General features: G+C 44.3%; 1 protein-coding gene across 1 annotated transcript in view; it reads left to right on the top strand.

The window, feature by feature from the left end:
- Positions 1 to 5,827, top strand: part of LOC121387844 — a 6,912-nt gene extending 1,085 nt beyond the window's left edge. The window contains exons 2-3 of the mRNA XM_041519071.1: positions 2,736 to 3,108; positions 4,913 to 5,827. Coding sequence (XP_041375005.1) covers positions 2,736 to 3,108; positions 4,913 to 5,388 — 849 coding nt within the window. The 3' untranslated portion in view covers positions 5,389 to 5,827. The remainder of the gene's footprint in view (positions 1 to 2,735; positions 3,109 to 4,912) is intronic.
- Positions 5,828 to 12,175: the final 6,348 nt, after the last annotated feature.

Here is a 12,175-nt window from a genome sequence, read left to right as displayed (position 1 = left end):
CAAACTGAACGGACGGACATACAGACAGGAGGACAGGACAGAGATGAAACCTATAGTTCACTCCGGTTAGACCGATAGGGAACTAATAACAATCCTTCATAAATGCACGTTTATTTTAGGTGAGGTCAGGTCATAGGGTTTAACGTGCACATTCAGAGCAGGCTGTTGTAGCGCACGCCTGTCGTGGGCGCAGGTGTCGGCCCATACCGGCTCCTCCGTCCAGGACAGGAAAGGGTTTGGGTGGGTGGGAGGAGGGGAGGAGGAGGGGACCGCCCGCGCTGGCAGGTGCAAGAGAGCATTTCGATTCAAATTTCTTTAAAATGCCTGTGGTCAAATAAATTATCTACAAGTTTTCCACTTGTTTCACCGAAACATTTGCTTAAATATGTTTTCTTTTCCACACTCGACCACTGACCATGCCAGAGATTGGGTGTGGGAGAGACGTGCCTGAACCGTAATTGGATAGAGACACGTTAATAGAGTTTACGCTACGCTTAAATATACTTTGGCGTCATGTGTTTTCGATCGAATAAGGGAAATATATTAATAAAATATAAATAGTAAAATAGCTATAAAGTATGAGGTAACAAAAAAATATCTGTTCTAAAATAAACATTGCAAACCATGCTATCGCTGTGTGCCTCAGAATAGGAAAAGCTACTTAATTTTGACATAACATAGTCTTAGAGAGGAAACCCGCTACATTTTTTTTATTATTAGCAATGGATATTTTATATGCACCATCCCACAGACAGGATAGTACATACCACGACTTTTAATATAACAGTCGTGGTACACTGGGTGGAACGAGAAATAGCCCAATGGGCCTATTGACGGGGATCGATCCTAGACAGACCGCGCATCAAGCATAAAAGTTTTTACCAATAAAAAAGCCAGACAATGGAAATGTTTTCAGTCCGCCATTCGTCATAGTTTACAGAATGAAACGAACGCTCAACACGAAAGGTGATACAGGTATTCGACACGGAAGACTGCTGATAAATGTTAATTAAATTTCATGACGAAAGCGATAACGTTACAGCGTTACTGATGTCGTTAACGACGTGGAAATGCTGTCCTGGTTTCCAGATATTTCCATACCTAGGTGAATATGAAGATATTAAAATACGTGCGATTTTAAACATGCATGTAACACTTCCCATACGTTTCTGTTTGCTTTTCGTCGATGTCCTCACGTGCAAAACATTGTGATTTAGGAAGGAAGGAATTAGTTTATTTAACGACGCACTCAACACATTTTATTTTACGGTTATATGGCGTCGGACATATGGTTAAAGACCACATAGATATTGATGGAGGAAACCCGCTGTCGCCATTTCAAGGGCAGCAAGGGATCTTTTATATGCACCATCCCGTAGACAGGACACCACCTACAACGGCCTTTGATGTACCAGTCGTGGTGCACTGTCTGGAGCGAGAAATAGCCCAATGGGCCCAGTAACGGGGATCGATCCCAGACCGACCGCGCATCAAGCGAACGCTTTACCACTGGGCTACGTCTCGCCCCCTTGTGATTTAGCTCATTCGGTAGAGCGATCCGTGGAGATGGATGGGTCGAAGGGTCGAATCCTCTTCATGGACACATTCTCTGATTGTTTTTTCCCGTTAAAATCAGTGCCTCAAAAGTCGTGGTGTATGCTGTCTTGTGTGTGACAAAATTCATATCAAATATCCCTGGTAAATGTAGTGGGTTTCTTCTGACTATGTGTTAAAACGACCAATTGTTTGACATCCAATATCCGACGATTAATAAAGCAATGTGCTCTAGTGGTAGGGTTTTTAAAACTGTTCTAGTTTAAGATTATTGGAATGGGGGGCTTGTTGTGTTATATTTTTTCGTTTATTGTTTGTTTTTGTTGGGTTTGGGGGGGGGGTACGTTGGGGGGTTCTGTTTGCTTGCTTGTGTTTTGGGAGGTTTCGGTGGGTTGTTGATTTTAGTGTGTGTGTGTGGGGGGGGGGGTATTTGTTGTCTGTTTTATGCAATTGGGTTTTACTTTTTTTTAAAAGAGTAAAGTTTGTTTTATTTAACGACGCCACTAGAGCACATTGATTTTTTATCTTATCATCGGCTATTGGACGTCAAACATATGGTCATTCTGACACTGTTTTTTAGAGGAAACCCGCTGTCGCCACATAGGCTACTCTTTTACGACAGACAGCAAGGGATCTTTTATTTGCGCTTCCCACAAGCAGGATAGCACAAACCATTGCCTTTGTTGAACCAGTTATGGATCACTGGTCGATGCAAGTGGTTTACACCTACCCATTGAGCCTTGCGGAGCACTCACTCAGGGTTTGGAGTCGGTATCTGGATTAAAAATCCCATGCCTTGACTGGGATCCGAACCCAGAACCTACCAGCCTGTAGACCGATGGCCTAACCACGACGCCACCGAGGCCGGTTTGTTTTTTGTAGTTTTTTTTCGGGGTGTGCGTTTCATTTGTTGTTGTTGTTGGGCTTTTTCTTTTTTTTCTTCTTTTTTTTGGGGGGTGGGGGGTATTGTTGTTGCTGGTTTTCTTTTTGTAGCAGTTGTTTTGTGTTGTTGTTCTGTAGGCGGTTTTTGCTGGGTTTTTTGTGGGGGGGTTTGTTGGTGTTTTTTTGTTGTTGTTTTTGGGGGGAGGGGGGTCATTTAAGCCTACATAAATATCGTAGTGTCAGGAAGATACAGTGAAGTTAACAAAATACTTAAATTGTATTTGTTTTATCTTCTTCAGAATCAGCAATACCTGAACAGGGGACAATGTGGTGTGTGCGGAGACCCCGCTCAAGGTCCTCGCCAGAACGAGGCTGGTGGCATTTACGCGACTGGCCAGATAGTAAGAACGTACACTTCCGGTCAGGTCATCGACATTCAGATTCAAATTACAGCCAATCATCTTGGCTGGTTTGAATTCCGACTGTGCTCGAACAACAACCCGAAGAAGGCCGTAACGCACGAGTGCCTGAACAAACACCTCCTGCCATTGGCTAACGGCGCTGGAACACGCTACGTGATTGGTTCAGATACCGGCATGTACAACCTGAAAGTAAAACTGCCTCCGGGTTTGACCTGTACACAGTGCGTCCTGCAGTGGAAATGGCACACAGGTAAATATACTCGACAAAATTAGTTAAGGGACAGGTCTTCTTTTTAGTGCTGCATTATGTTAGCAAGTTTGGATCACAATAGCAATGTCGTTTACATAAACCAAAAATAGTAAAGGACCGAGTATAGAGCCTTGGTGTATACCAGCCATCAGTGTACATAGTTACATAAGGATTCATTTGTAATAACCCTTTGTGATCCTTTTGATATGTAATTTGTCATTCATTTTAGTAAAGTTTTGTTTGTGTAACGACACCAATAGAGTACATTGATTTATTAATCATCGGCTATTGGATGTCAAACATTTGCTAATTTTGACACATAGTATTAGAGAGGAAACCCGGTAGAATTGGGGGTTTTAGTAGTAGCATAGGATCTTTTATATGCACCATCACACAGACAGGATAGCACATACCAAACATGTTTGTTTTGTTTAAGGAGGAAATCATCGGCTAGTGGATGTCAAACATTAGAGAGGAAACCCGGTACAATTTTATTTTTAGTAGTAGCAAATGATCTTTTATATGCACCGTCAGGATAGCACATACCACGGCCATGGATATACCAGTCGTGGTGCACTGGCTGGAAGGAAAAATTGACCAAATGTGCCCACCAACAAGGGTTGATCCCAGATCGACAGCACATCAAGCGAGTGCTTTACCACTGTACTATGTCCCGTCCCTTGGATCACAGATGAAAATTTGTTTTGTTTAACGACAACACTAGAGCACATTGATTAATTAATCATCGGTTATTGGATGTCAAACATTTGGTAATTCTGACACGTAGTCATCGGAGGAAACCCGCTATATTCTTCCGAATGCAATGGATCACAGTTTTCATTTAAAACGCTGGTATTAATATATCAGTGTTCTGTAGTGGTGTCATTAAAAAGAAAACTTTAACTTTTCTAAACATTGGTTGAGTAAATTTTAACGAGTATGGTTTTGTTTTGGGGTTTTTGTTACTTTTTATACCATATAAAGAAAAATGCCGAAAATAACTACTAGCCCTTAATTGATTTGGTTGAGTATTGAATACATAGGAGCCACGCGTGTCATGTGCTCTTATACTGCCCGAGACTATTTTCTCACCACCACCACACCACTCCCGCTCCTTACTGTTCCTCTTATTTATTATTGTTCGTCTTCCATCATCATCATCATCATCATCATCATTCTTCTTAATCTTCTTTTGCTTCTTCTTTATCGGTACCATCACCGACATTTATCGTACGACGAAATCGCTGAGGTGTGTGCCTGGCTTAAGACGTTGGCAAAAAGATGATGTCATTTTTAACTCTCTCTCTCTCTCTCTCTCTCTCTCTCTCTCTCTCTCTCTCTCTCTCTCTCTCTCTCTCTCCTCCCCCCCCCCCCCCCCCCCCCCCCCCCGTCGGTGGGCCCACTGGGCTACTTATCGTTCCAGCCAGTGCACCACGAATGGTATATCAAAGGTCGTGATATATGTTATTCTGTCTTTGAGATGGTGCATATAAAAGATTCCTTGCTACTAATGGAACAATGTAGCGGGTTTCCTCTCTAAGACTGTATGTCACAATTACGAAATGTTTAACATCCAATAGCCGATGATTAATCAAATAGCCGATGATTAATCAAATAGCCGATGATTAATCAAACAATGTGCTCTAGTGGTTTCGTTAAACAAAACAAACTAACTTATTTAGTTGTTAAAAGAAAGATCTATTAGACGGAAATGTGTTACCAATAGCAAATTGGGAAAGTCTCTTTAAGATGTATATAAGCAAAAGGATGACGTCTTTTGTTTAACTCTTTCTCTTTCTTCCAGGAAATAGTTTCGGAGTTGACCTACTTACGCACAGAGGTTGTGTCGGGTGCGGACCGCAAGAAGAGTTTTACGGATGCAGTGATATCGCCATATCGGGTCACGGTTCGCAAGGTCATCCGCAGCCAGTCGCGACCTCGTTTCCATGGCAACCAAAACCGACAGACACACCGCCGATATACCACCAATCACAGCGGCCAACAGTCCACCAATCGACGCAGAGGCTGCCGTTGTATACACCGCGGCCCCTGTTTGGTCAACCGACGCCGCGACCTGTTCGGCCCACACCCCACGGCTCATTCGTCTACCAACCAACACAACGGCCCATCTATGTTCCGGCAAAAACACAGGGGCCTGTCGTCAGCCCATCAAATTGCAGAGCTGTTAATTTATGGGCTGGTATTCCTCAACTGGACAAGTGGTGTGTTGATAACTGCGTTGTTAGAAGATGTCCGCCAATATACTGTCGTTGCTCCTAAAAAACAGTTGGTGCTTTTTGAATGGAGGAAATTTCTGTTTTGTTGATTATAAAAACAGGATTATTATTGTTGGCGGGGGTCTTCCTGTTTTTGTTTTTTTTTCTTTGGTTTTTTTTTCGGTTTTTTTCTTCTGATTGGTTTTTTTTCGTTGGGGTTGTTTTTTTTCGTTTTTTGGGGGAGGGGGGGTGTTTTTTTTAAATACATGTATATTTGAAATCATTACTTTGCAATTACTTTGATTAATAAAAATAATATAATATTGTACATAATGTGATGGGAATCATATTTGTTTGTGGTTATTACAAATGTTATTGTATTGGGCATTTTATATTGGTAATTTGTCTTACTGAACGTTATTGTTTTAACCAAAAAAGTTATTCAAAATAAAATATGAACTTTTAATGTTATTATCAGTAAATATGTTTCAAATTTAATTATAAGTATTGTCTGATATTTGTTTTTACGTTCATCTGGGTATATGAGAATGGCTTTGCCGATTCACATAGTTTGCCGATTATTTTTTGTTGTTGTTGTTGTTCATTTAAGGATTGTCTGTTGTTTCTTTTACGTTCATTGGGGTATGAAAAAAAAAAATCATCCGCAAACTGTGTGAATCGGCGAAGCCGTTCTCACATACGTTTGCGGATGATTTTTTTTTTTCATACCCAGATGAACGTAAAACAAATAACAGACAATACTTATAATTAAATTTGAATGATACATGCTAATAATAACACTAAAACGTCATACTTTATTTTGAATTATTTTTTATCCATAAACAATAACGCTCATTAAGACAACTTGCCCATATAAAATGACGTCATCACATATGACGTTTCCTGACGACGTAATTTTTACGTTCATCGAAAAATGAACAAATTCCCGTTGCTACGTCTGGACCAATCGGATGACGTTACATTGTAATGAATATAACAGAAATTTAATTATACCCCGATGAACGTAAAATAAATAACAGAGCACATTGATTAATTTATCATCAGCTATTGGATGTCTAAACATTTGGTAATTCTGACTCGTAATCAACAGAGGAAACCCGCTACATTTTTTTCCTAATGCAGAAAGGGATATTTTATATGCACCTTCCCAAAGACAGGAAATCACATACCACGGCCTTTGATAAACTAGTTGTAGTACACTGGCTATAATTTAAGATATTTTATATGCACCATGCCACAGCCAGGATAGCACATACCATCACCTTTGATATACCAGTCGTGCACTGGCTGGAACGATAAATAGCCCAATGGGCCCACTGACGGGGGGGGGGGGGGCGAGAGAGAGAGGGGTAGGGAGGGAGATAGAGAGAGAGAGAGAGTGTGTGTGTGTGTGTGTGTGTGTGTGTGTGTGTGTTAAAATGACATCTTCTTTTTGCCAACGTCTTAAGCCAAGCACACAAAAGTAGAAATATAACCAAGTATCCCTGTAGAGTTAAATTCGGAAAGCCCGTGCAGATAGCGAAAGTCAGGTGAAAGAATGTCAGGTGAGTGATAATAGCCACCAACTGGGTCAAACACAGCTGGCGAATCCATTGGTTGATCATCACTGTCCCTGGTCAGAAGTCATGCCTAAGTCCATCCAGCCAACGTTTTGCTAACGCTCGCGAACTATTTGATTGGTTCTCGACGTGGCCATTTGCTTTAACGTGAAGCGCATAAACCAGAGTTGCGGACGTTGTTTGTTTTGTTTTTTGCTCGGTCTAATTTACTAAACTCTCGCAACTTTGTGATCTCGCAGTGCAGTGCTAAAATACATGCAAAGAGGATGCTTTGTTGTCTAGCAGAGAATAAGAGAGCTTTGTGAATGAGGCCCCTGATGTTTAAATAGGTAAGTTACCGGCCTCGGTGGTCCTCGGTCCTCGGACTTCCAATGCTAGGAGCTGTTTAAATAGGTAAGTTACCGGCCTCGGTGGTCCTCGGGCCTCGGACTTCCAATGCTAGGAGCTGTTTAAATAGGTAAGTTACCGGCCTCGGTGGTCATCGGTCCTCAGACTTCGAATGCTAAAGGATAAGAAACTAGGAGCTGTATTGTACTCGGATCAAGGTAAGGAAATTTCTGTATTGTTAGAAAATATTTTTGTTAAAGTGAAAATCATTAGGACTCTGTTAGTATAAATCGTATATATCTTTTAATATCTCCCTCTCTCATCTAGACTGCAACGAACCTATTATTTCTTTCTAAACCAATATTACAAACTCTTCCTTTGTAGGAATAGTTAATAGTAGTTTTAATAGTAGAACATTGTTATTTTTGTTAAATTTCATATATTATTTCTAGAAACTATTTCTATCACAATTTCTCCATACCATTTATTACCTAAAATTAGCATCTAACCTATATGTATACTATCAGCTAACATAACTTTATATTAATTATTATTATCAAATTAAGCGTAAAACCAAATATCACTCGTTGATGATAACTAGTTTAACGTGCCCATATACCACTAGGGTTTCGAACACGCCCATCCCGAGTCCGACCTCCGATAAGATCGGTGGCTGTCTCGGGATGGAGAGGGTGGGGGGGAGGGGGGGGGGGGGGGGGTGAAAATGGGCAGAATTTTGAAAAAGTTAATAGAATAAAAAAAAAAAAAAAAAAAGGTTACAAGCCAAAAATAAAAAGAATTGACTGCTCGAACGAATATTTATATAATTTGGAGCATTTTAGAAAGACAGTCCAAAATTAAATAAGAGGAAGAAGAGAGGATCGGACTATTTAATAATATTAAAAAAAAAGTAAGTAATTTCGACATAAAATTTTGAACGCAGATCTAAAAGTTTAAAGTCCAATTGATATGTCCACGCGAGTGGCCTCGTTAAGGCCGTTTGGGTGCACAGCTTAAAGGGACAAGATGGGTTGCATCCCGTCAAGAAAACCCCTAGATTGACAGTCGATAGACGTTGAAGGTGTAGTGCTGTGCTGAAATACAGATCTTGAGAAGCCGGATCCGTCTGAACGAGAGAGAGTATCAGACTAGGGTCTAGTCCAGTCGTCATGGGTTGGTATAGTGGTGCGGACGGGCGCGACTCCGGAGGATACGAGATGGTATCACTATAAAGCAAGGTAAAGTCTAGAAAAAGAGTAGTAGGGGCCGACCCCACTTCCTATTTCTTCTTAGAGTGGTCAATCTTCTAGTGCTGCTTGAACAGGCTCGGACAGACTAAACGCGAACAACCGTGGCGTTCTGCAGAATGGCCGTCATACGAGTCACGAAAAAAACAAGTCGACAGTCAGACGGAGAAATGACGTGGAGGCAAGGAATCTCGCTAAAAAAGAATCCAACCTGGTGGTGCAGGCTGTCGAAACGAGAAGCGTTCCAGCGTTCATTCAGTTCCAATGGCCGCATACATCCCAGTAGAAAACTTCATTTCGCTGACAAAAACAACCAAATGAAGGACCCCCAAGTCGAGCACACGAAAGCACGTGCAGTGTGCACAAGCGAAACAAACACGTCTTACCGCGTGGAGCTCCAGACTGGGTGATGATGATAACTAGTTTAACGTGCCCATATACCACTAGGGTTTCGAACACGCCCATCCCGAGTCCGACCTCTGATAAGATCGGTGGCCCGACTAGGGATGGAGGGGGAGGGGGGGGGGTGAAAATCGGCAGAATTTACAAGCCAAAAATAAAAAGAATTGACTGCTCGGCCGAATATTTATATAATTTGGAGCATTTTAGGACAGTCCAAAATTAAATAAGACAAAGAAGAGAGGATCGGACTATTTAATAATATTTTAAAAAAAAGAAAGAAGTAATTTCGGCATAAAATTTTGAACGCAGATCTAAAAGTTTAAAGTCCGATCGATATGTTCACGCGAGTGGCCTAAGGCCGTTTGAATACGGCGTGCTGATGAGTGGAGTCGCGGCAAAACGGGGGATGAAGCGCTTCCATTTCTGGTGTTGTAGATGGCTGATGACGCTTCCGTAGTCGTCGCCGAAGAGAGCCTTGATGATCCGATGAATGGTATGGCTATCCATTTCGCTGATCAGGATCGCTTGGCGGTAGACATCTCTTCGGCGTTGAGTGACGACTAGTCCCGCCTTGCCGGTTGGAGACTTGATGGAATGCAACTCAAAGTCGCTTCCACCAGGGAGGTGATGTAATTCCTCGTCTAGTGCTCCACCCAACAGCGTTGCCTTCTCCTTGGTGTCGCCTTGGATGAACTTGTGGAAGCTGGATCTGATCTTGCCAATCTGTACTTGCCAGACAGCTTCCAAGTCCACAGGGGCCGGAGGTGGTGGTGTCTTGGGTGTTGGAGGAGGCCGGGCCTTGTCTGGTTGGTCGCTCGGCTGAGCGACGGCCTTCCTCTTTCCAGCGGCGACTAATCGGGCCTGTGGCGTGGCACTTGGCGGTATCGGAGATACCGGCCAGTTCTGCCTAGGCCACGTGACGGTCGGCGATGGAGGGTCGTTGGGTGTCTCACACACCGCAGTGTTGAGAGGATCCCTGTCGTCTGTCGGCGGTTCCCGTGGGGCTGGTCGCGTCGGCTCAGGCTGGGCTGGGAGCGGCGTTGCAGAAGGGACCGCCGCTGGCGGTTGAGCCGCCAGCTTTGGTCCCCCCCCCCCCCCCCCCCCGTGCCGTTCCTGGCGCACTCTTCCTCTTCCTCCATCTCCTCTTCTTCGTCGGGGTAATCGCGTCACCATACACTAAGGTCACGGAAGCCCGTGACCCAGTGTACGAGACGCGATATTCCAAGAGCTTCCCATAGCTGCGTATAAGTCCCCCCAGGTGGGGGGGCAAGTCGAGAGCACATTCAGACACGTCTGTTCTCATCGCGATCCAGGTCAGGTATAAGGTTTAACGTGCGTATATACCACGAAGGTTTCACACACGCTTGTCCTGGGCTTAATCTCTGGCCTTTGCCAGTGACTAAGTCCAGGACAAAAGGGGGGGGGGGGGGATTGAGTTTGAAATGGTCGGAATTTGGAATAAGTATTTATTTAGTAACGTCCAGTGACTGCGCGGACCGACTAGTAGACACCGAAAATGGGCCGTGTTCTAATTGGCTGAATTTCGATTCCTTCGGATCTAACTAGAAAAACCTAAGTCTACGGAGAATAACTGCGCCTAACATCATGTCCGGACTAAGAATTTAAACCCAAAAATAAGTTTGACTGCTCGGCCGAAAAGGTTTTAAGGTGATTTGAGCAATTGAACGGGCGCCAAAGTAAAATGCGTTGGACTATTTATAAAAAAATAAACAAGAATTTTGAAGCTCGATCGAAAAATGTTTAAAGTCCAACTAAGCCCAAAAAAGAGGATACCTGTCCTAGGTAAGGTTGGTCTACTTCGGGGAGCCTGGAGTGTCTCGGAGTGACGGCAGCTGTTCCTTGATTTGGCGCAGATTCTTCATTACCAGGGAATAGTCGGGGCCGCAGACCGCTTTGAGCATCCTGTGGATCGATCTGTTGTCGAGCTTCCAAAACAGGATGCACTGCCTGTAGGTCCGGTCCCTTCGGTGCGTGACGACTATTCCCTTAGTTCCACTGAAGATCTTGGAGTGGAGCTCATAACTGCTGCCGTCATCCAATGTTTTCCAGTTGGTGTTGAGAAAACCTCCCCGAAGTAGGTGTGGATCGAGCGTGTCCCCCTGCATATACTGATGGAGTTGACGACGAAGTCCACTGATGGAAATGGTCCATTCGTCGTCATCGGGGGGGGGGGGCGGCTTCCGGCGGCGGCTTTGTCTTGGCTGGTTGGGTGGTCGGTGATGTCGCCTTCCTTTTCGTCGCCGGAACAACAAGTCCATGTGGCGACTCAACGGGAGCGGTCGGTATAGTTGACCGCTGCACCGGAGTCGTCGTCTTTGGGGTGGAGGTGGAGATCGGTAGTGGCACACTTCTCCGCTTGAACATCTCGATGTCCTGAGTGGAGTAGGGCCGTTCCGGGGGTGCGGGAGCCGTTGGCGTTCGCGTCCTCTCCGGAGAACTCGGTGGGGGCGGCGACACAGAAGGGACCGCCACTGGCGGTTGAGCCGCCAGCTTTGTCCCCCCCTGGGCCGTCCCTAGCACGGGTTTCTTCTTCCTCCTTCCTCTTCCAGTCCCTCCTTTCCTCTTCTGTGGAGGCGGGTCACCATATACCAAAGTCACGGTTGCCCGTGACCCGGTATAGGTGACCCGAAACTCCAACAAAGAGCCAAAGCTGGCTATCAGTCCCCCCAGGTGGGGGGGGGGGGCAAGTCGAGAGCGCACGTAGACACGTCTAGTCGCATCGAGAGACAGCTGGAGAAAAAAGCAGAGAAGTCTCCAGACTGGGAATCCAAAAAAAATAAAATCACTCGTCAATATACTTTAAACCATCTAAAAGCCAGTTACCAGCAAAATAAGCGAGAATTAAACGTGGCTCCGTTCAGGTCCGCAAAAAAGCTAATCAAAAGCTAATCAGTTACAAAACGCTAAAATAAACTATCGAAATGGCAGATTCCCAGTCTGGAGCTCCACGCGGTAAGACGTGTTTGTTTCGCTTGTGCACACTGCACGTGCTTTCATGTGCTCGACTTGGGAGTCCTTCATTTCGTTGTTTTTGTCAGCGAAATGAAGTTTTCTACTGGGATGTATGCGGTCATTGGAACTGATTGAACGCTGGAACGCTTCTCGTTTCGACAGCCTGCACAACCAGGTTGGATTCTTTTTTAGCGAGATTCCTTGCCTCCACGTCATTTCTCCGTCTGATTGTCGACTTGGGTTTTTTTCGTGACTCGTATGACGGCCATTCTGCAGAACGCCACGGTTGTTCGCGTTTAGTCTCTACATGTCCGAGCCTGTC

The sequence above is a fragment of the Gigantopelta aegis genome, chromosome 13 (genome assembly GCF_016097555.1).
Source record: "Gigantopelta aegis isolate Gae_Host chromosome 13, Gae_host_genome, whole genome shotgun sequence".
Classification (NCBI taxonomy): domain Eukaryota; kingdom Metazoa; phylum Mollusca; class Gastropoda; order Neomphalida; family Peltospiridae; genus Gigantopelta; species Gigantopelta aegis.
The sequence above is the reverse complement of the archived record's forward strand: the minus strand, read 5'-3'. Positions and strand labels throughout refer to the sequence as shown.